This window comes from Artemia franciscana, chromosome 10 (assembly GCF_032884065.1).
Source record: "Artemia franciscana chromosome 10, ASM3288406v1, whole genome shotgun sequence".
In the NCBI taxonomy this organism is placed as follows: domain Eukaryota; kingdom Metazoa; phylum Arthropoda; class Branchiopoda; order Anostraca; family Artemiidae; genus Artemia; species Artemia franciscana.
In genome coordinates this window covers 10213109-10239333 of record NC_088872.1, presented here as the reverse complement: position 1 = coordinate 10239333, position 26225 = coordinate 10213109, and the positions used below count along the sequence as shown (strand labels likewise).

General features: G+C 37.2%; 1 protein-coding gene across 4 annotated transcripts in view; it reads right to left on the bottom strand.

The window, feature by feature from the left end:
* Positions 1-229: 229 nt before the first annotated feature.
* Positions 230-26225, bottom strand: part of LOC136031765 (ankyrin repeat and IBR domain-containing protein 1-like) — a 90089-nt gene continuing 64093 nt past the window's right edge. For 3 of the 4 annotated variants that reach the window (XM_065711510.1, XM_065711509.1, XM_065711511.1), the window contains exons 13-14: positions 13687-13863; positions 1360-2147 (exon numbers count right to left, since the gene is read on the bottom strand). In XM_065711510.1, the coding sequence (XP_065567582.1) occupies positions 1525-2147; positions 13687-13863 (800 nt within the window). In that variant the 3' untranslated portion in view covers positions 1360-1524. Of the gene's footprint in view, positions 2148-13686; positions 13864-26225 lie in introns of all 4 variants that reach the window. The other variant, XM_065711508.1, reaches the window with a different exon arrangement.

Sequence of the window (26225 nt, the reverse complement as noted above, 5' to 3'; positions counted from 1 at the left end):
GTAACCAGTGCTTCAGGTGGGCTAAGTTTCGTGTCAACTATAAGGAGTTTAATTTCGGTAGCCTAATTAAAAAAAAGAAGAAAAAAAACGAAATAGATAACAGCACCAAGTAACAAATTTAAGTTTAAAATACTTCCGATTTTTGAACTTACTTTTTTAATCATATAGAATAGCAATATGCAAAATTTGATAAGATTTTTTGCTGCTTCCAAAAGTGGATTTTTTTTTTGGTCGAGTACGATTTTTCGGTAAAAAATGCTACAAGCGTGAAGTTTTGCTTACAAATTATGCTACTGGGAAATAGCAAGTGGTTTTAACATTCAGCAAAAGGATTAAAAATGAACTCCTTAGTCAATTTGACAAAGAAATAGAAATTTGGCACCTCTCAGAGAATTTTGGAATTAGCACTGTATTCTCATTCTCGAAATAGAAACACCATAAAATTATGTGTACTACATTATGACATTCTAAAATATTTACTAATATTATACCTAAAGGCATACCAATAAATTCTAGCCTCGCTCTTCATAACTTTTGATATTAAATATATTTAATATATACAGTAGCCCCAGTTTAATATTTGTACTCTAAACAAAATATTTAGCATATTTTGATTTAGAGTATTTGTATAAATACGATAAAAAAATAAAATAAAAAAAAAAAATCCAGAAAAAAAGAGAATCCGCATAAAAACAATAAAACACCAAAAATATTTGTAAGCTTACAGAAACAAAAAAGACGCTGATTGACTGTTAGTGATTGCAAAACTGAATATCAGAACCAGAGTAAGTTTGGGGGAAGGGCTGAAAACACCCATATATTTTTAGGAATCATAATTTCTACCAATTAGTTCTTCTAAGATTATGTATACATTCCGAAGTTACAACCCTAATTATCTTTTTTTTCACTTTTTGACGCTTTCATAGATCAACATGGGACATAATTCCCCAAAAAACAAGTATGCCAGATAATTTTTCAAGAAGGGAGTAAAAATGCACCAAAAAGAGACACCTTAGGACACTTCTCGAAAAAAGTCTTTGCCACTACTAACGTAGAATCCCCCTCAAGAACTATAAATATTCATATCTGCTAAAGTTGTTATGCTAAGCAGATTTACATTTGATTCGGCTGTCGACCTTTTTACTTCTCTGTTGGGTTAAGTCAATTGAAATAACGGCTTTGATAAAAAACAAAAACAAAAAAACATTTTTTTTGGGGAAAGGAAACAGGTAAAGAAAAAGTGTTTAAGGTAATTAAAAAAATATTTACCAGCTGCTTACATCGAACAAAACCCCTCCCCCAAATCAGGGATGCCTGTAGGGGAGGGTCAAAGCCCCCTCCCCTCCACCCAAAAACTAAACTTCCTTGAATCTCTGGCCAATTCTTATTCAGGTTATCGAATAAAACTTTTATTTTTATTTTTAGCCCCCCCCCCTTCCCCGACAGCCAAGAAAATACGCGGATGTGTCTGCCTCCACAAACTGGATTCCAGTATATATTCCAAAGCTATTACACTGAATACAGTTATTCAGTTTTTGCCTTTCTCGCCTCTTTACTAGAGCGAGGTTTCTCCTGGTCTGGTAAAAATAAAGACTCATGAAAACCGTCCCTTGCTTGACGTTCTTGAACCAACAGTACAGAGCTTAAGTCACGATTTGCAAAAGGAAACGACTCAGAACTTTTTCTCAGCTCACACGCGGAATTCGGCAAGGCTTTAGGTGACGGCAAAGGCGATAATGAATTCAATAGAGTCAAATTTGGTACTGATAGTAAATGTGCCTTCTTTTTCTTCCCCTTTTTACAAAAATCTGAGTGAATAGTATCTAATGGAGGGAAATTACGTGGGGGCAAGGAAGACGAGGTCGCTCTGTTGATCGTAATTCCACTTATGACAAGTGTGGGGGATTTAGGGATCCCTGTATCAGGTTCCACATCTGGCACTTTTGAAGATCCATCAATAAAAATTGATGGTGTATCACAAAATTGACTAGAACTGGAAGGATTTTCACAACATTCATAGAATACATCACAGTCGGTCGATGACTTCTGTTCAATAGGTTTTGGGGGTTCAGTTGTTAGAAGAGAACTCTTGGCGTAGTCTTCAACAGATAATTCAATAGCTAATCGCAACTGGGCATCTTCAATATCTAGAAAAAAAACGGCAAAATAACACGGAATGAATCGAACTGCTCAAAATATCGAGTAGAATAAAACATACAAGGGGAAAAAATGTCTTCAGACAGAGGGTATTCAATTGCTTATTGGACAGTACTTTCTTCAGTACTTCGATGAAAACAACTCATCTATCCGAACGAAACTTTCAGGGATTTCAAACGAATAAAAATTTGAGAAATTGATAAGGAACTGATATTTGAGCTGATTTCTGAAATTTTCCCTAACCTAGAGACTATTTTTTTTAATTCTAAGGAAAAAATCTTTTTAAAATTTAATTTCTTAAAATTTTAATTAAATTAAATTAAATTTAAATTCTAAGGAAAGAAGTTGAAAATCGATAGTGAAAAAACTAAAACTAAAATAAACTATCAACTTAGTCAAACGACAAAAAGAAGACTGACAAAAAAAAAAAAAAAAAAAAAAAAAAAAAAAAAAAAAAAAAAAAAAAAAAAAAAAAAAAAAGAAACTGATTACTAAGAAAAAAAAATAATAAAATAAATGAAAAAAAAGACTATAATTATTAACAACGATAATTTTTTAAATTATTCCCCAAATTTCGAAAATTCGTTTCTTATGAAAAAAGCGGATTACGATTAAACGGTGGAAGGATTTTAACAGTCAATTCCTAAATAGAAAGATACGAAGTGTCACCATAATATGAAACAAAAAATTCTAGAGAATTAACAAAATAGCAAATCAGATACAATTATATATGAGGAATCCCTTTAATTTATGCAACTAGACTACTACAAAAGAGCATATCAATCGCCTAACCATGACAGGGAACATTTAAGAAAATAAGACGAATAATTTGAAACGAAATTCTGTTAATACAGAATAACAAAATTCTATTATTTAGTAAACAAATCTTGAAAAGATAGTTTTTTTTTTAAATAAATGAAATTATGAAGCAAAATTTTTCTAAGCAAATTTTGGTAAAGTGGTACTTGTATAATATACCCCCAGCATCTAAAGAAGTGAAGTTAGGTTAATTCTACTAAAATAGACCTAAGTATGATAAGAATGTAATATGTCAGAAACAAATTCGAGCTGTAAATTTGCAGATTAGGGGTGGGGGTAAAGTAAAGCGAGTCTGCATACGTAATGTGTTAGCTACAATTTTTCTGATATTATGTAGTAAGAATTAAGAACCAGTTTACAGTGTGTCAACCCATGAACAACTTGATATGCAGGGGATATATCATACAAGTACCCAACTTTTTTGTATAAAACTTTTTTTCATATTTTTTTCACAAATCATTCGAACTGCTACAGCGTTAGGAACTGCAAAGATTAACTAGTCTGAGACATTTACATCCCAGATATACTAAAAAGCATTGAGAAAGTTATGAGTCATCCCCTCCAGCATTTTATCAATTTGAAAAACTTGCAATAACTTGCATGCTAGTAGTAGCCTGCAGTAACTTACTTAGTTGCAGCAGTCTATACAGCTTTTAGCTACCTAGCAATCAAGCTATCTAATGTTTGGTGTTTTTGGCATTTTGTCAGTGTAATAATATAGCAAATTAGAATAATTAGCATAATTAGTGAAATTAGTATAGTGATAAGCGTCTGATCTCAGTGTCTAAAAAAAAAATTCCAGAACTTGCAAAAATCCCGAGAAATACCTTACACTAGATGGCATAGGTGACTTTTTTTCGACAATAGCATCGGTTTTCTCTCTTGTACAGCAAGCATACTCTTTGCTCCTACCTATATGCAATTATAACTATAGCGATCTAATTATTGATTATTTTATTCATTTATATAGTTGTGTAAACTTTTACAAATATTTCATTCCTTTATTCATGTTTCATTTATCTACATATTTTTTTTAGTACCCAACCCTCAAAATTTCCTCAAGTAAAACTTTGACTGCTTCAAAAAGTGCTATAATTAGATTAAAAATTCTTTACTTAGACGACAGTGCCTCCCTAGGGAGGAACGGACCAGGGTTGCCAACGCCAATCAGAGCAAAAAATGAGTGCAAGTTGTTAAAAGAAGAGTGCAAGTCAAAAATTTGCGCGCACGCAGTCCCTTTCACTGTTCTCACCACTCTTACACTATTTACAAATAATTATCAGTTATCCCTTGGTCAATAGACGTGTTACCTTTAAAAATTACAAATGTATTTAAAATAAAGCAAGGAGGACTCCCTACGCAAATCAGTCTCTAAATAATGGGTTAGATAATGATTATCATTGTTTGTTTTTTTAGCTTAAAAAGTAATCCTCAGTTGGAAACTTGCAGGTGTTTATTTTAATTGCTTGGATCTTTATTGGAATTTGGAAAAAATAAGTTTGACATGCTTCTACTTTTAAATGTGTGCACCCAAGATAACACAGAAGCAAACCAAAATCCATTCGTTGGACACTTAAATGCTCTGTCAATAAATTTATCAAATTATTTTGATGAACTCGATTTTACAAAACATGCATGGATACAGGATCGATTTATCAACTAAGAAAATGTCGAATTTAAATTAACAAGTAATGAGAAAGAAAACTTGATTCAATTAATTTGTGAAAATTGTTTAATATGATATTTATATAGTATATCTTTAAATCAATTTCGGCTAGATATTAAAAGTGAATATAGTATTTTGTCAAATAAAGCTTCAAAAATAATTGATGTCGTTCGCAAAATTTTATTTTTACAAAACAGAATTTTCCGTATAAGCTGAAATTAAACCCAAACATCGTGTTCGTGTGGTTATAGAAAAGGAGCTTCACTATTTCATTAATAAGATAGCTAGAGAGAGAGAGAGATATAGAGAGAGAGAGCAGTTTATTAAACAACTTTCGTAGCACTAGGCTAATTTGCAGCTGCAAAGAGATTAAAAACAAAAATTATGCACTGTTAAACATAGACAAAAAAAAAGGCACAAATGAATTATAGTATCGGTTTGTCCGTGCACGTATAGGAAGCAGTTTGGATTTCTGTCTGTTTCTGCTGTCAGGTGGGCCGTCTCAGGGGAAGATGTCTCAATGGGCTGGGTCTAAAAGCAATGCTTTTCCAAACCTCATGATGAGATCATACTATCTTTGTTCTTGGCACTGAATGTTTAGTGTAATGAGTGCTTCTTGGTAAGGAATATCTGTAGAACCCAGGATAATCCTAAATGCCCTTTTTTGCACTGACTCTAGGTCGTACATCAGGTGAGCAGTGTGTAGTACTAAAGGGCCCCTCACGGGACAGGCATACTCAAAGACTGGTCGCGCATAAAAAAGATATGCACGGAGGAGACTTTTTGGAGAGTGTTTGAAGGGAAGAATCACTTTTCCTTATTACACTGTCAACGTGTGCGGCAAAAGAACAGTCTCTGGAGAAAATAACACCGAGTATCTTTACTTCCGACACGACAGGAAATGGAACTTCGGGGCGGGTAAAGTCTCTTTTTAGGGGACAAAGCCGAAGAATTTTGACTTGGTAGCTTTAATGATAAGATTGAACTTATTGCACTGGAAATTTAGTTGGTCAAAAATGTCACTAGCAAACTGGACTATAGGAGTATTACCCTCAAGTAGATAAGTAAGCACGAGTCATAAGACATCCACAAATTTATACCTGTCTTCGTTTTCGCTCTATATGTAGTTGATCACATCAAGAAATGTTATGCCTGTGAGTTTGGTGCCTTGTGGGGCCCCGCAGATTCACTCCATTCGGAGTCAGTTTCTTCTTCATGGAGGGCAAATACTTTCTGTTGGCGTCCAGACAGAAAATTCAGTACGATTGTCAGAGTTTAACGCGTAGCTCCCATTCGCTTTAAGTTCAGGCATGCAATGTGGTGAGATAGAAGGTCAAACGCTTTGCGAAAATCAATCCCAGCTAGATCAATAAAATGACCATGGGTCTAAGCCGCTTTAGAATGCAGTAGAACATTCTTACAAGGTATACGGAAGTTCCGCACTTTGGTAGTCCTCCGTATTGATATTTGTCTATGGATTCACGAATTTGAGACAACATGCGGCGGAGTATGAAAAACGCTGTCACTTTCGCAGAACATGGGTTTAAGGAAATGGGCCTAAATTCGTCACAGCTTTTTTTTTTGGGGGGGGGGGTTATTTTTGGAATGACCCGTATGTACACTTTCTTTCACGGTGAAAGAAACACACCGGACGCTAAAAATTGGTTAATCAAAATGGAGAGTGGGAGAGCAAGGAACAAAGCATATTCATGAATAAGTTTGGGGGGGATCTCGCCAGGAAAAGATGAGACTCTCGTCTTTATTGTGTTACGAGAGCAACACTTTGATTTTGTCCCGTTTTTTTTCCTATGCCACCGATCTCAGCTTATTCCTGGAAACTGGTAAGGGTCTAACCTGTGCGGTTTTTACGGAAAGTGTGTACCTCAGGCCGGATTGATGAATATGACCTTTTTACTTTGTGGAATTATTTTCTTTTGATGTAAATTCTTGCTGATCGCAAAATATGCTTGGTTTAATACTCCATCGTTTGAGTAGCTATTTGATTTGTATGTCTTTACCGGATGTAGAGTTTGGTGAAAAAAATATTGACGAGAAATTTTTAGATATACGAGCGTTAGCATCTATGAGCTGCAATTTCTCTGATAGTGTTATATCTCCCACGATTTCAATTTTCAAAAATTGATTAGAAGCAATCTTCTGACTTGAAATGTTTGATATCTACATACATACAACTCCAAAGAGTCTATTTAAGCATTATTTAAGAAACATATTATTACCAATTAATAATATATTTCTTAAATAATGCTTAAATTGACTGTACTAGCTGATCCCTACCACGCGTTGCTGGGGCACCACGTGGAGAATCAGTGCCAGTTACACGTCTCTTAGTCCCTAGCGCCACGCGTTGCTGTGGTGCTACGCGGCCCAACAACACTTGGGGTGTCAGCCCTGCCACGCGTTGCTTTGGTGCTGCGCACCCCAGCAATACGTGGGGCGTCAGTGCCAGTTACTCGTCTCTAAGTAGCAAATCGCTTAATTGCACGTACGGGCTAATCGAAGTACAGTAGATTAGCAGAGGTACAAAGGTACAAACAGTATATATCTATATATATATATATATATATATATATATATATATATATATATATATATATATATATATATATATATATACAAGCAGTCCTGGCCGAGTGGGTTGGTGCGCTGGATTCCGGATCCCTTGTCTGAGAGGACGCGGGTTCGAATCCCAGTGTACCTAAGTCTTCAGTTTGGGACGGGGGTCAGTGGCGTGACTCTGTAAGCTTAGCCAGAGTCGACCAAGCTCTAAATGTGTACCTGGAGAAATCTGGGGAAGGTAAACAGGAAGGGTGTGCGTAAGCACAGGATGGCTGGCCCCCAACCCCCCATTGCACTTCCTGGCTGAAGGGCAAAGAAACGGAGATCAGCACCGCCGGTAAGGACTGTATAGTCTAATGCCGTATCCTTTACCTACCTTTACCTATATATATATATATATATATATATATATATATATATATATATATATATATATATATATATATATATATATATATATATATATATATATATATATATATATATATATATATATATATATATATAAATACTAGCTGTTGGGGTGGCGCTTCGCGCCATTCCAACACCTAGTTGGTGGGGCACTTCGCGCCCCCCAAGCCCCCTCCCGCGCGTAAGTCGTTACGCGCCATTGTAGTTGTGTCCCTGTGTCCCATCTGTGAATATAGATAGATTTATATATGTGTTTCAAACTATGTAAAAATTGCGAATATACAACATTCTTGGCTTTCCCATTGTCTGTGCATATACAAAGCCGTATGTACTAATAATGACGTCATATGCAAACGCTCTTTTTACAAACAAACAAACATGCATACACACAACTCGTTTTTATATAGATAGATAGATACAATACAAATTAACTGCGTAAAACTTGCGAATATACAACATTCTTCGCTGTCCAATTGTCCCTGCATATAAATAGATTGTCAGGTTTACCGACCCTCGAACATGCAACGTACAATTGACCATGGGAAAAACAATCAGTATTAAGATCTATACCACATTTTTCTAATGATTGACCTTGAGCTTTGTTAATGGTGATTGCAAATGCTAATCGAATTGGGATTTGCAATCTTTTAAATTGAAAAGGCAGATCCGTTGGAATCATGGGAATGCGAGGAATAAGAACAGCCTCACCCTCAAAAGGCCCTGTCAAGATTGTGTCCTCTATTAGGTTTTCCATTGTTTTTTTTTAAGGCAAGTCGCGTGCCATTGCAAAGCTTTGGTGGGTTGATATTTCTTAAAAGCATTACTGGTACGCCTATTTTTAGTTGTAGCACGTGTGGTGGAAACCTTGAAAGATCCACGGAATTTAAAAATTCAGATGGATAATTAACCGCTTCATTTGGTTCCAAAACTGTGTCGACTGACTTGTAAAGGACTGCCTGGTCTCGAATCTTGGTCAAAACAATATTGTTGATTTTGTGGACGTCTATATTTTTGGGTGCGAGAATCGCTCTTTCACTTAGCCATTTATTATTTTTATAATTTTTTAGAATATTCGGAAATACTTTTTCAATCAATTCATTTTTGGACGTCACTAAATTACAGAAATCAGCAGGTAGTTGTATACGTCCTGAAATTGAGTCTACTGGGAGCTTTCCGTTTCCAATTGCCAGCAATTGATCTGAAAATGTTTGACCAGAGTCACCGTTTTGCAATCGGACACGCATATTTGTAGTTAATTTTAATGTTTTTACGTGTGCCCATAAATTAGAATTTTTCAGGCAAGCATTCATTTCGTCTACAGGAGTTGATCTAGGTATTATAGGTAATGTTTGCCTGAAATCTCCCGCAAGCAATATTAAGGTGCTGCCGAAGGTTTTCGACTTCCCTCGCAAATCTTTCAAGCATTGATCCAGAGCCTCGAGCGATTTTTTGTGTGCCATTGTGCACTCATCCCAAATAATAAGTTTGCATTGCTGCAATACTTTACCCATCCCAGATGATTTGGAAATATTGCACGTGGGAGTTTCTGTAGAATGCAAATTCAGAGGCAATTTCAAAGCGGAATGAGCAGTTCTTCCACCAGGCAGCAATGTTGCGGCTATTCCGGACGACGCAATTACCAACGCTATATCATTTTTTGATCGAATTGATGCCAGAATCAGTTTTATCACAAACGTTTTACCAGTACCTCCCGGCGCATCCAAAAAGAAAATTTCTCCAACGTTGTTATCGACACAATGCATTATCGTATCATAAATGTCTTTTTGTTCCGACGTTAACTTGGAAATATTATTTTGTACATACGACAATAGATCACTCGTACTGTAACTTTGTTCACGATCCAATTCTACACATGTCGAAACAGCAGCGATACGGTTAGGTGAAGGCATTCCCAAATCCTGAAGAGGTTTGTTTGCCATACGTACGCACAATTCTTCTATAATAACTAAAGTGTAGTTATAAATTTCTGATGTAAAATCAAAAGTCATATCTGACGTCTCTAACTGTTTTCGATGGAGTATATCTTCGGACATTTTTGACTTATATTTTTCCCATAACTCTGTAGGAGCTGATGGAGAGCAAGTTGTTAAAATGATGCCAAACAATGCACGAATTTGACTTGGGGTTGACGTTTCGCACGCGTCATTGATGCAGTTATCCCAGTGTTGGTCATTCTCCAATAAATTCAGAGCTTGGCATGCACTACGGTAAGTGTCATGTATAATACCGTTTACAGTTCTCAAATACTCAAAGGATGTCGGACCGGGTACATTCACCAAAAGCAGGCGTAGAAAGAAGCATTCATGTTGATTGGGGTGAACGGTGTAGAGTCTTCCTATCGTGGTATCTTTGAAGATGGTAGGTTGGCCGTCGACTGACTTACCCTGTTTTCGACGTTCAAATACTTTATTTTTAGTATTCCACGTGTAATACGAAGGCACTTCAGTATACAGCAGTTTTTTTGCAAAAGAATCATTTTTGCAAAGCGAAAAGAAGCGGTTAACTTTGTATCCGGTGGATTCAGGGCTCTTTGTTGCACGTTGGTTTCCGAGAAATAAACACGTTGACCATTCTGTAAATGTACCGCTAAGTGAACAACAGCTGGACTACGTTCATGCATCGGAAATGAAAGAATTCGCCAAACAGCTTCATTACTGCTTATGTATCTTCCAGCCTGATATTGTACGATTTCGTCGATATCATTGATTTCGGGCTGCAAGCCAAAAACTGCCATGTCACTGCCTTTGTTGACGTATTTACATATGTATTTGATTGCCTTTACGGAGTTACAGTATTCAACGTTTATGTGTGCATTAAATGTTTTTGATAATAATGGGGAATATGGAACAACCCACTGGTTATCTACTTCGATGGTGGTACCGTTACGCTTCTTTATTATTGCTGTTTTACCGCCATCTTCAGTAGATCTTCTTCTATATTGTGGGTAACCATCATTGCCAGTAATTGTGTTGAATACTAAAAGTCAAGGATATTGCTTTGTGCACCTTCCTTTGGCCATGCATGGTGAATTTTCGTTCAGTGCACCGCAAGGTCCATGTATCATATTTTTTACAATAATATCATGTAACCCCTTATCGACATTTCATCAGGTATTTCAGCGGAAATCACATCATCAATTTCGTTCGAAGTAATTTTTTTATGTAGCCAGATTAGTATATGTGCGTGTGGCAAACCTCGTTTTTGCCATTCCACTGAGTACATCCAGCATCGCACTGACCCAAACACTTCAAGTTTTACTATGTAGTTTATCAGTGATTTCAACTTTTGCCGGAAGACCAAGCCGTAATGTCATGTCTATGAACCGCCGATTGTCCTTGAAGTAAAAGCTGCAGTATCTCGTCCCAAGATTGATTACAGGTAAATGTAATAAATAAATCTGGACGACCATACAGACGAACATACGCAATAGCATCTTGAGCATATTCATGCATATGACGGGGACTGCCAGCATATGACGAAGGTAAAATTGTTAATCTTCCAACGTTTGTGGTATTACGGTCATTTATAACTGCCTCTCGCAAATGAATGTATTGTTCAGAGCGGAGCTTGGTCTGATTCAGGCGGATATATAGCAAACGTTCTGATTCAATTTTAGCATACATATCAATGACGAATTGGTGAAACAATTCACGGCATTTTAAAATATAATTTTCTTCATCCTGCCGAATCATTAGTCTATAGGAATAATAATACATTGCACTGCATTTCTTATTCATTTCTTTGTTAGTGGCTGGATTCATCAATTTAATATTAAAGTGATAGCCGTCGGCTCCATCCCAAAAAATGATAGGATATTGTAGGGCATCGTAGCATCGATGAGTTTCAGCAATTCTTAACAACTGAGCGTTTCGCTTATGAAGAATAATATCTCGAGGTAAAAACTGATCACCGACCATAACGATTGCCACTTCGTCGATGGTTGGAGCATTGTATCTACGCACATGTTGGCCAGGAGGCGTTTTGTCAGCGGAAATAACAATTTTATGCGTATCAGTAGGCATCAAATCGATGGCTGTTTTGAACAGACGCACTAAATTATTATTTTCGTGGAAAAGATGTTGCAATTGGGAAACGACTGTCCTTTCAACGTTGGGAGAAATTTCGCAACGTGCATTCAATTCAGAATTTCTATCACTGATGAAGTACAATTGGAAAACTTTATGATTCTCGCCTGAGAATGGTAGAAGGGACCCTGCTCTATGATAAATTTGCCCTTTTACTTTGAAAGTAGACATAAATTGATCTGGATTTTCGATTTGGGCTCCAAACGACGTCATTTGGAAACATGAGTTATATTTTCTGATTTGTGACAAAAAACGATTAGATTCTGACGTAGTTCCAGTAAGGAAAGTCTTCAATGGCTCTGGTGGTGCAGCCAATAGAGGAAGTTTAACTTTTCCTGAGGCGCAACACATTCCCATTGTTTCACCATTGAATTTCAAGGCCTTGCAATAGGGACAAATTTTAGACATAGTCCCGATTTGAACACATCTACTCAAGCTATAATCATCGACTGGGCTGTACCTGAATGCCAGGCGATAACTTTCAGGTTGCTCTGATTCCTCGGCACGCTTTCTTTTCTTACTTTCTCTATCAGCAGCAAGCCTGATTTCTTGCTGTTCTTGTGATTCCTCGGCACGCCTTCTTTTTTCACTTTCTCTTTTAGCAGCAAGTATGGTTTCATGGTGCTCTGGTAGTTCCTCGGCACGCCTTCTTTTTTCACTTTCTCTTTTAGCAGCAAGTCTGCAGATATATAAATGACGATGGCGACTCAGGGAATGGTCGATTAGCAATCACCATCAACAAAGCTCAAGGGCAATCATTAGAATCATGAGGTATAGATCTGAATACGGATTGTTTTCCCATTGACCATTATATGTTGCATGTTCAAGAGTCGGTAAACCTGACAATCTATTTATATGCACAGACAATGGGACAGCAAAGAATGTTGTATATTCGCAAGTTTTACGTAGTTAAAAACATATATATATATATATATATATATATATATAGATATATATATATATATATATATATATATATATATATATATATCTATCTATATTCACAGGTGGGACATAGGGACACAACTACAATGGCGCGTAACTAATATGGCGCGTAACGACTTACGCGCGCGGGGGGGCTTGGGGGGGGGGCGAAGCGCCCCCACCAACTAGGTGTTGGGGTGGCGCGAAGCGCCACCCCAACAGCTAGTATATATATATATATATATATATATATATATATATATATATATATATATATATATATATATATATATATATATATATATATATATATATATTTATATATATATATATATATTACAATAAAGCAAATTTGACTTTTCGTCCATCAAAATTCAAACATTAACAATCTGTTTTTTTTTCTAAAAGACCTACATCTTCAAAGCAAAGCTACACCTCTATCGCCGTTTTTAGCTGAATTTCAACCCCCGTTTCTTTAACTACTTAGCATCAAAACACACACAACTTTTTTTGGAGCTCTTTTTCAATGAATATTAAATTCTCACATTGGTTGTGGAATCTAACCGATTCAAACAAACAGTCTCATTTTCATTTCTCTTGTTCCTTTAACAATTTCATACTTTTATCTTGCAATTTTACGAAATTGTGGGACATTGCATTCCCCTTTCGACAATTCTTTATTTTATTTCTTCTATAAAAATAATGATTTTAAATAATGATTATAAAAATAATAGATGAAAATCTATGTTCATCCTATAAACATAGAATGAACAGTTTTGCTAGCCACTGTACCTTGTTCAAGAGTTTCTGTTGGAAGATTCGAAAAGGTCCTTTCCCTGTTTGCTTTAGAGACTGGGTTAAATTGCCGTCTGAGTATTTTTATAAAAGTTGTTTCCATTATTGGAAACAATTTTGGTCTTTGAACGGTAACACAATCAAAACACACGTTTGAAAAATTAAACAATTTCTAACATGGTCTAAAACTACATTGACCTTACTATCCTGAGTTTCTATTGTGTGGCATACCTTCTATAGTTTCTGTGTACTGGACATCAGTAGAATGGGACGGGCCACCGGCCACTGTTGGATCCACCCGATTACTTTTGTCCGACTGAAGTGTCTGCAGTGATTCCAATTGTGATAATTCCAGTGCCATTAAAAGATCAAGAGTGAAATTTCCCGCTGACGTGGAAAGAGCACCACCTTAAAAATACACAAAATAAGAATGAAAAAAAGACAAAGTAAGAGAGAAAGAAGAGAGAGAGAGGGGGGGAGAGAGAGGGAGAGAGAGAGGGGGGGGGAGAGAGGGAGAGAGAGAGGGGGAGAGCAAGAGGGGGAGAGAGAGGGGAGAGAGAGGAGGGGGAGAGAGAGGGGGAGAGAGAAGGGGAGAGAGAGGGATAGAGAGAGGGGGAGAGAGGAGGAGAGAGAGGGGGAGAGAGATGGGGAGAGATAGAGGGGAGAGAGAGAGGGAGGGAGAGAGAGAGAGAGGATGTAAGTAAAGAATTTCGTCTTTCAGAATTCATCGACTATTCGGTTGCCCATCAAAACTGCCTTAATAAAAATTATTAAATGAGCCTGGACAGCTATAAAGTCAACTAAGTAATCATCCACATATAAACTGAGACTAGGTCAACAAGGTGACCAATCCCCCTTCTTCCTTATATGCGGAAAGGCGCCCTTCTAAGAAATTGAAGACTTAGTATTTTGACACAGTAGGTTAGAGAGAGAAAGAGAAAGATGGGTTTATTAATATAAATAACAGAACAAAACAAGCAAATGGCCCGAAGCAGAGCTTGTTTGGGCTTACAACCCCAATACACATACAAATAAAAACAATACGAAAAAGGAAAAGAAAATAAAAAGGAAAAGAAAAAAAAGGAAAAGAAAAAAAAAAGAAAAAAAAATCAATTACCCTGCATTTCAATCGATACGGGATTACACTTCAAAAAAGACAAAACAAAAAGAAACTAAAACCACTTGACCAGTAAAGCCTAAAGCAAAACCAACATCTTGGCTCCACTTGAGGTCCACTCAACTATCAAAACCAAAAATATTAAGGTAAAATAGTTAATTCCCGCCAAAATTCACGATAATTATCCATGTTCCTCAAAGTCGTAGGTAAACAATTCCATGCATGGGGTCCAAGATGCCGAATCGAAAATTGAGATCTACGGGTAATAGCAAGCGGACGACGAATTATATTGGACTGGCTCGTAAAATGTGTATGAATATCACTTCCTAATTCAAACATACTTTTAAAACATATTGGTAAACAATTTGAAAATCTATATATATAAAAATAAGTTGTTAGTCTGTCTGTCGACTGACGTCATGTTTGTGTGTCGACTGACGTCATGTTTATCGACTGACGTCATTATAAGGATTGAGCTGTATGTCGTCATGAAGTTGTTTGTCGTCTGACGTCATGTTTGTCGACTAACGAAACTACAGACCGGGACACCGGGACACAAATGACGTGTTATGTCTGTTATAACGTAATAGAGGCAACAATCTTGACAGGGCCTTTTGAGGGTGAGGCTTTTCTTATTCCACGCATTCTCATGATTCCAATGGATCTGCCTTTTCAACCTAAAAGATTGCAATTCCCAATTTGATTAGCATATTTAGTTTTCAGTCCAGAACCACTAAAGCTATTATGTAAATATCAAAAATATTTATGTTGTCTGAGCAATAATTTTTAGTTTTTATTTCAAAATAGAAAATTACCTGACAATTTTAGAATTATATCTATCTATATATATAAAAATAAGTTGTCTGTCTGTGGATCAGGTGACGTCATGTTTCTGTGTCGACTGGCGTCATGAAGTTAGTTGTCGTCATTTTTGCTATGACGGTGACGTCATTAAAGATATTTAAGACATATATGTTCACGTAGAAATCTATTAATGTTTAAGTTTAAAATGACTGATGAACTTACAATGGCAAAAGCCGATGAAGATGCTCAAAGAGTCTATGCCAAAAAACTTGCTGCTGATAGAGAAAGTCAGAAAAGAAAGCGTGCCGAGGAATCAAAAGAACAGCAAGGAAACCGGCTTGAGGCTAAAGAACGCAAAACCGCGCAGTTAGATGAAGATCCACCTGGACAGCGAGAGTCAAAACATATCAAAACTGAAAATGATAGCGATGATGATTGGGTTTGGGATCTTGACCTGGATAAGGTCATCAATGCCTACCAGATTTTAGCTAAAAAAAACAAAGGTTCGGCGATATGTATTTCATAGTGAAGCTGAAAAATAAAGAAGAAAAAGAAAACTGAAAAAAGAAAAAATGTAAAAAACTAAAAAATACTAAAAAGAAAAAACACTCAAAGAGAAATTACAGACCGGGACACAAATGACGACCGGGACAGAGGGAATATAAATAACGACCGGGACACTCAAGGAGAAATTACAGAGTGGGATACCGGGACACAAATGACGACCGGGACACAGGCAATATAAATGACGACCAGGACAACAATGGCAACACCCGAGGAAGCTGCTCAAAACGTATGTATTCACGCCGAAGTAGCTGAGTTGGTAAAGCGTTATGTTTCAGGTTCTAGGTCCGAGAGGCTCCAGGTTTGAACCTTGGCTTTAGCATTAATACAAAAGAAGAAAAAAACTAAAAAAGGTAAAAACTACAAAAAAACTAAAAAGAAAATATATATATATATTTATATATATCATCTTTTCCACAAAAATAATAATTTAGTGCTTCTGCTTAAAAACAGCAATCGAATTGATGCCTCCTGATACGCAACTGTAGATGCCCTACAATATCCTGACGAATATAAATGACGCCCGGGACACTCAAATAGAAATCACAGACTGGGACACCGGGACACAAATGACGACGGGGACACAGGGAATATAAATGACGACCCGGACACAGGGACACAACTACAACGGGGACGCCGGGGGGCACAGGGGGATATATAAATGACGACGGCAACAAAGGAAATGGTCGATTAGCAATCACCATCAACAAAGCTCAAGGGCAATCAATAGAATCATGAGGTATAGATCTGAATACGGATTGTTTTCCCATGGACCATTATGCGTTGCATGTTCAAGAGTCGGTAAACCTGACAATCTATTTATATGCACAGACGATGGGACAGCAAAGAATGTTGTATATTCGCAAGTTTTACGTAGTAGTTATATATATCCGATGAAGATGCTCAAAGAGTCTATGCCAAAAAACTTGCTGCTGATAGAGAAAGTCAGAAAAGAAAGCGTGCCGAGGAATCAAAAGAACAGCAAGGAAACAGGCTTGAGGCTAAAGAACGCAAAACCGCGCAGTTAGATGAAGATCCACCTGGACAGCGAGAGTCAAAACATATCAAAACTGAAAATGATAGCGATGATGATTGGGTTTGGGATCTTGACTTGGATAAGGTCATCAATGCCTACCAGATTTTAGTTAAAAAAACAAAGGTTCGGCGATATGTATTTCATAGTGAAGCTGAAAAATAAAGAAGAAAAAGAAAACTGAAAAAAGAAAAAATGTAAAAAACTAAAAAGAAAAAACACTCAAAGAGAAATTACAGACCGGGACACAAATGACGATACGGGAGAAATATAAATCGAAAATGGCAGAGGATATACTCCATCGAAAACGGTTAGAGACGTCAGATATGACTTTTGATTTTACATCAGAAATTTATAACTAACTTCAGTTATTATTGAAGATTTGTGCTTATGTATGGCAAACAAACCTCTTCAGGATTTGGGAATGCCTTCACCTAATCGTAACGCTGCTGTTTCGACATGTGTAGAATTGGATCGTGAACAAAGTTACAACACGAGTGATCTATTGTCGTATGGACAAAATAATATTTCTAAGTTAACGTCTGAGCAAAAAGACATCTATGATAAGATAATGCATTGTGTCGATAACAACGTAGGAGAAATTTTCTTTTTGGATGCGCCAGGAGGTACTGGTAAAACGTTTGTGATAAAATTGATTCTGGCATCAATTCGATCAAAAAATGACATAGCGTTGGCAATTGCGTAGTCCGGAATAGCCGCAACGTTGCTGCCTGGTGGAAAAACTGCTGATTTCGGTTTGAAATTGCCTCTGAATTTGCATTCTACAGAAACTTCCGCGTGCAATATTTCCAAATCATATGGGATGGGTAATGTATTGCAGCAATGCAAACTTATTATTTGGGACGAGTGCACGATGGCACACAAAAAATCGCTCAAGGCTCTGGAGCAATCACTGCGAGATTCGAAACCCTTTGGCAGCACATTATTATTGCTTGCGGGAGATTTCAGACAATCATTACCTATAATACCTAGATCAACCCCTGCAGACGAAATGAATGCTTGCCTGAAAAATTCTAATTTATGGGCACACGTAAAGACATTAAAATTAACTATAAATATGCGTGTCCGATTGCAAAACGATGACTCTGGTGAAATATTTTCAGATCAATTGCAGGCAATTTATATTTATCTATCTATCTAACTAAATAAAAATAAGTTCTATGTATGCATTTTTTTTGTTTTTAAAAAGAGCGTTTGGATGACGTCATTATAAGTATATAATGCTTTGTATATGCACAGACAATGGGACAACGAAGAAAGTTTTACGTAGTTAAAAACATATATATATATATATATATATATATATATATATATATATATATATATATATATATATATATATATATATATATATATATATATATATATATATATATATATATATATATATATATATATATATATATATATATATATTATATATATATACTAGCTGTTGGGGTGGCGCTTCGCGCCACCCCAACACCTAGTTGGTGGGGCGCTTAGCGCCCCCCAAGCCCCCCCGCGCGCGTAAGTCGTAACGCGCCATATTAGTTACGCGCCATTGTAGTTGTGTCCCTGTGTCCCACCTGTGAATATAGATAGATTTATATATGTGTTTCAAACTACGTAAAAATTGCGAATATACAACATTCTTGGCTTTCCCATTGTCTGTGCATATACAAAGCCGTATGTACTAATAATGACGTCATATACAAACGCTCTTTTTACAAACAAACAAACATGCATACACACAACTCGTTTTTATATAGATAGATAGATAGATAGATAGATACAATACAAATTAACTGCGTAAAACTTGCGAATATACAACATTCTTCGCTGTCCAATTGTCGCTGCATATAAATAGATTGTCAGGTTTACCGACCCTCGAACATGCAACGTACAATTGCCCATGGGAAAAACAATCAGTATTAAGATCTATACCACATTTTTCTAATGATTGACCTTGAGCTTTGTTAATGGTGACTGCAAATACTAATCGAATTGGGAATTGCAATCTTTTAAATTGAAAAGGCAGATCCGTTGGAATCATGGGAATGCGAGGAATAAGAACAGCCTCACCCTCAAAAGGCCCTGTCAAGATTGTGGCCTCTATTAGGTTTTCCATTGTTTTTTTTTACGGCAAGTCGCGTGCCATTGCAAAGCTTTGGTGGGTTGATATTTCTTAAAACTATTATTGGTACGCCTATTTTTAGTTGTAGCACGTGTGGTGGAAACCCTGAAAGATCTATGGAATTTAAAAATTCAGATGGATAATTAACCGCTTCATTTGGTTCCAAAACTGTGTCGACTGACTTGTAAAGGACTGCCTGGTCTCGAATCTTGGTCAAAACAATATTGTTGATTTCGTGGACGTCTATATTTTTGGGTGCGAGAATCGCTCTTTCACTTAGCCATTTATTATTTTTAAAAATTTTTTAGAATATTCGGAAATACTTTTTCAATCAATTCATTTTTGGATGTCACTAAATTACAGAAATCAGCAGGTAGTTGTATACGTCCTGAAATTGAATCTACTGGGAGCTTTCCGTTTCCAATTGCCAGCAATTGATCTGAAAATGTTTGACCAGAGTCATCGTTTTGCAATCGGACACGCATATCTGTAGTTAATTTTAATATTTTTACGTGTGCCCATAAATTAGAATTTTTCAGGCAAGCATTCATTTCCTTGCTGTTCTTTTGATTCCTCGGCACGGTTTCTTTTCTGACTTTCTCTATCAGCAGCAAGTTTTTTGGCATAGACTCTTTGAGCATCTTCATCGGCTTTTGCCATTGTAAGTTCATCAGTCATTTTAAACTTAAACATTAATAGATTTCTACGTGAACATATATGTCTTAAATATCTTTAATGACGTCACCGTCATAGCAAAAATGACGACAACTAACTTCATGACGTCAGTGGACACAGAAACATGACGTCACCTGACAGACAGACACACAGACAAACAACTTATTTTTATATATATAGATAGATAGATAGATATATATACTAGCTGTTGGGGTGGCGCTTCGCGCCACCCCAACACCTAGTTGGTGGGGGGGGCTTCGCGCCCCCCCCCAAGCCCCCCCGCGCGCGTAAGTCGTTACGCGCCATTGTAGTTGTGTCCCTATGTCCCACCTGTGAATATATATATATATATATATATATATATATATATATATATATATATATGTTTTTAACTACGTAAAACTTGCGAATATACAACATTCTTTGCTGTCCCATCGTCTGTGCATATAAATAGATTGTCAGGTTTGCCGACTCTTGAACATGCGACGCATAATGGTCCATGGGAAAACAATCCGTATCCAGATCTATACCTCATGATTCTATTGATTGCCCTTGAGCTTTGTTGATGGTGATTGCTAATCGACCATTTCCTTTGTTGCCGTCGTCATTTATATATCCCCCTGTGCCCCCCGGCGTCCCTGTTGTAGTTGTGTCCCTGTGTCCGGGTCGCCATTTATATTCCCTGTGTCCCCGTCGTCATTTGTGTCCCGGTGTCCCAGTCTGTGATTTCTATTTGAGTGTCCCGGGCGTCATTTATATTCGTCAGGATATTGTAGGGCATCGTAGCATCGATGAGTTTAAGCAATTCTTGTCAACTGATTGTTTCGCCTATAAAGAATATTATCTCGAGGTAAGAACTGATCACCGACCACAACGATTGCCACTTTGTTGATAGTTGCGTATCAGGAGGCATCAATTCGATTGCTGTTTTTAAGCAGAAGCACTAAATTATTATGTTTGTGGAAAAGATGATATATATAAATATATATATATATATATTTTCTTTTTAGTTTTTTTGTAGTTTTTACCTTTTTTAGTTTTTTTCTTCTTTTGTATTAATGCTAAAGCCAAGGTTCAAACCTGGAGCCTCTCAGACCTAGAAGCAGAAACATAACGCTTTACCAACTCAGCTACTTCGGCGTGAATACATTCGTTTTGAGCAGCTTCCTCGGGTGTTGCCATTGTTGTCCTGGTCGTCATTTATATTGCCTGTGTCCCGGTCGTCATTTGTGTCCCGGTATCCCAGTCTGTAATTTCTCCTTGAGTGTCCCGGTCGTTATTTATATTCCCTCTGTCCCGGTCGTCATTTGTGTCCCGGTCTGTAATTTCTCTTTGAGTGTTTTTTCTTTTTAGTATTTTTTAGTTTTTTACATTTTTTCTTTTTTCAGTTTTCTTTTTCTTCTTTATTTTTCAGCTTCACTATGAAATACATATCGCCGAACCTTTGTTTTTTTAACTAAAATCTGGTAGGCATTGATGACCTTATCCAAGTCAAGATCCCAAACCCAATCATCATCGCTATCATTTTCAGTTTTGATATGTTTTGACTCTCGCTGTCCAGGTGGATCTTCATCTAACTGCGCGGTTTTGCGTTCTTTAGCCTCAAGCCTGTTTCCTTGCTGTTCTTTTGATTCCTCGGCACGCTTTCTTTTCTGACTTTCTCTATCAGCAGCAAGTTTTTTTGCATAGAATCTTTGAGCATCTTCATCGACTTTTGCCATTGTAAGTTCATCAGTCATTTTAAACTTAAACATTAATAGATTTCTACGTGAACATATATGTCTTAAATATCTTTAATGACGTCACCGTCATAGCAAAAATGACGACAACTAACTTCATGACGCCAGTCGACACAGAAACATGACGTCACCTGATCCACCAGACAACTTATTTTTATATATATAGATAGATATAATTCTAAAATTGTCAGGTAATTTTCTATTTTGAAATAAAAACTAAAAATTATTGCTCAGACAACATAAATATTTTTGATATTTACATAATAGCTTTAGTGGTTCTGGACTGAAAACTATATATGCTAATCAAATTGGGAATTGCAATCTTTTAGGTTGAAAAGGCAGATCCATTGGAATCATGAGAATGCGTAGAATAAGAAAAGCCTCACCCTCAAAAGGCCCTGTCAAGATTGTTGCCTCTATTACGTTATAACAGACATAACACGTCATTTGTGTCCCGGTGTCCCGGTCTGTAGTTTCGTTAGTCGACAAACATGACGTCAGACGACAAACAACTTCATGACGACATACAGCTCAATCCTTATAATTACGTCAGTCGACAAACATGACGTCAGTCGACACACAAACATGACGTCAGTCGACAGACAGACAAACAACTTATTTTTATATATATAGATATATATATATATATACTAGCTGTTGGGGTGGCGCTTCGCGCCACCCCAACACCTAGCTGGTTGGGCGCTTCGCGCCCCCCCAAGCCCCCCCGCGCGCGTAAGTCGTTACGCGCCATATTAGTTACGCACCATTGTAGTTGTGTCCCTGTGTCCCACCTGTGAATATAGATAAATTTATATATGTGTTTCAAACTACGTAAAAATTGCAAATATACAACATTCTTGGCTTTCCCATTGGCATTCATTTCGTCTGCAGGAGTTGATCTAGGTATTATAGGTAATGTTTGCCTGAAATCTCCCGCAAGCAATATTAATGTGCTGCCAAAGGGTTTCGACTTCCCTCTCAAATCTTTCAAGCATTGATCCAGAGCCTCGAGCGATTTTTTGTGTGCCATTGTGCACTCATCCCAAATAATAAGTTTGCATTGCTGCAATACTTTACCCATCCCAGATGATTTGGAAATATTGCACGTGGGAGTTTCTGTAGAATGCAAATTCAGAGGCAATTTCAAAGCGGAATGAGCAGTTCTTCAACCAGGCAGCAATGTTGCGGCTATTCCGGACGACGCAATTGCCAACGCTATATCATTTTTGGATCGAATTGATGCTAGAATCAGTTTTATCACAAATGTTTTACCAGTACCTCCTGGCGCATCCAAAAAGAAAATTTCTCCAACGTTGTTATCGACACAATGCATTATCGTATCATAAATGTCTTTTTGTTCCGACGTTAACTTGGAAATGTTATTTTGTACATACGACAATAGATCACTCGTACTGTAACTTTGTTCACGATCCAATTCTACACATGTCGAAACAGCAGCGATACGGTTAGGTGAAGGCATTCCCAAATCCTGAAGAGGTTTGTTTGCCATACGTACGGACAAATCTTCTATAATAACTAAAGTGTAGTTATAAATTTCTGATGTAGAATCAAAAGTCATATCTGACGTCTCTAACTGTTTTCGATGGAGTATATCTTCGGACATTTTTGACTTATATTTTTCCCATAACTCTGTAGGAGCTGATGGAGAGCAAGTTGTTAAAATGATGCCAAACAATGCACGAATTTGACTTGGGGTTGACGTTTCGCACACGTCATTGATGCAGTTATCCCAGTGTTGGTCATTCTCCAATAAATTCAGAGCTTGGCATGCACTACGGTAAGTGTCATGTATAGTACCGTTTACAGTTCTCAAATACTCAAAGGATGTCGGACCGGGTACATTCATCAAAAGCAGGCGTAGAAAGAAGCATTCATGTTGATTGGGGTGAACGGTGTAGAGTCTTCCTATCGTGGTATCTTTGAAGATGGTAGGTTGGCCGTCGACTGACTTACCCTGTTTTCGACGTTCAAATACTTTATTTTTAGTATTCCACGTGTAATACGAAGGCACTTCAGTATACAGCAGTTTTTTTGCAAAAGAATCATTTTTGCAAAGCGAAAAAAAGCTGTTAATGTTGTATCCGGTGGATTCAGGACTCTTTGTTGCACGTTGGTTTCCGTGAAATAAACACGTTGACCATTCTGTAAATGTACCGCTAAGTGAACAACAGCTGGACTACGTTCACGTATCGGAAATGAAAGAATTCGCCAAACAGCTTCATTACTGCTTATGTATCTTCCAGCCTGATTTTGTACGATTTCGTCGAAATCTTTGATTTCGGGCTGCAAGCCAAAAACTTCCATGTCACTGCCTTTGTTGACGTATTTACATATGTATTTGATTGCCTTTACGGAGTTACAGTATTCAACGTTTATGTGTGCATTAAATGTTTTTGATAATAATGGGGAATATGGAACAACCCACTGGTTATCTACTTTGATGGTGGTACCGTTACGCTTCTTTATTATTGCTGTTTTACCGCCATCTTCAGTAGATCTTCTTCTATATTGTGGGTAACCATCATTGCCAGTAATTGTGTTTGATACTAAAAGTCGAGGATATTGCTTTGTGCACCTTCCTTTGGCCATGCATGGTGAATTTTCGTTCAGTGCACCGCAAGGTCCATGTATCATATTTTTTACAATAATATCATGTAACCCCTTATCGACATTTTTATCAGGTATTTCAGCGGAAATCACATCATCAATTTCGTTCGAAGTAATTTTTTTATGTAGCCAGATTAGTATATGTGCGTGTGGCAAACCTCGTTTTTGCCATTCCACTGAGTACATCCAGCATCGCACTGACCTAAACACTTCAAGTTTTACTATGTAGTTTATCAGTGATTTCAACTTTTGCCGGAAGACACGGTCCGTAATGTCATGCCTATGAACCGCCGATTGTCCTTGAAGTAAAAGCTGCAGTATCTCGTCCCAAGATTGAGTACATGTAAATGTAATAAATAAATCTGGACGACCATAGAGACGAACATACGCAATAGCATCTTGAGCATATTCATGCATATGACGGGGACTGCCAGCATATGACGAAGGTAAAATTGTTAATCTTCCAACGTTTGTGGTATTACCGTCATTTATAACTGCATCTCGCAAATGAATGTATTGTTCAGAGCGGAGCTTGGTCTGATTCAGGCGGATATATAGCAAACGTTCTGATTCAATTTTAGCATAGATGTCAACGACAAATTGGTGAAACAATTCACGGCATTTTAAAATATAATTTTCTTCATCCTGCCGAATCATTAGTCTATAGGAATAATAATGCATTGCACTGCATTTCTTATTCATTTCTTTGTTAGTGGCTGGATTAATCAATTTAATATTAAAGTGATAGCCGTCGGCTCCATCCCAAAAAATGATAGGATATTGTAGGGCATCGTAGCATCGATGAGTTTCAGCAATTCTTAACAACTGAGCATTTCGCTTATGAAGAATAATATCTCGAGGTAAAAACTGATCACCGACCATAACGATTGCCACTTCGTCGATAGTTGGAGCATTGTATCTACGCACATGTTGGCCAGGAGGCGTTTTGTCAGCGGAAATAACAATTTTATGCGTATCAGTAGGCATCAAATCGATGGCTGTTTTGAACAGACGCACTAAATTATTATTTTCGTGGAAAAGATGCTGCAATTGGGAAACGATTGTCCTTTCAACGTTGGGAGAAATTTCGCAACGTGCATTCAATTCAGAATTTCTATCACTGATGAAGTACAATTGTAAAAATTTATGATTCTCGCCTGAGAATGGTAGAAGGGACCCTGCTCTATGATAAATTTGCCCTTTTACTTTGAAAGTAGACATAAATTGATCTGGATTTTCGATTTGGGCTCCAAAAGACGTCATTTGGAAACATGAGTTGTATTTTCTGATTTGTGACAAAAAACGCTTAGATTCTGACGTAGTTCCAGTAAGGAAAGTCTTCAATGGCTCTGGTGGTGCAGCCAATAGAGGAAGTTTAACTTTTCCTGAGGCGCAACACATTCCCATTGTTTCACCATTGAATTTCAAGGCCTTGCAATAGGGACAAATTTTAGACATTGTCCCGATTTGAACACATCTACTCAAGCTATAATCATCGACTGGGTTGTACCTGAATGCCAGGCGATAACGTTCAGGTTGCTCTGATTCCTCGGCACGCTTTCTTTTCTTACTTTCTCTATCAGCAGCAAGCCTGATTTCTTGCTGTTCTTGTGATTCCTCGGCACGCTTTCTTTTCTTACTTTCTCTATCAGCAGCAAGCCTGATTTCTTGCTGTTCTTGTAATTCCTCGGCACGCCTTCTTTTTTCACTTTCTCTTTTAGCAACAAGTCTGCTTCCGCGTTGCTCTGGTAGTTCCTCGGCACGCTTTCTGTTCTTTCTTTCTCTATCAGCCTCAAGCCTGTTTCCTTGCTGTTCTTTTGATTCCTCGGCACACTTTCTGTTCTTTCTTTCTCTATCAGCCTCAAGCCTGTTTCCTTGCTGTTCTTTTGATTCCTCGGCACGCTTTCTGTTCTTTCTTTCTCTATCAGCCTCAAGCCTGTTTCCTTGCTGTTCTTTTGATTCCTCGGCACGCTTTCTTTTCTGACTTTCTCTATCAGCAGCAAGTTTTTTGGCATAGACTCTTTGAGCATCTTCATCGGCTTTTGCCATTGTAAGTTCATCAGTCATTTTAAA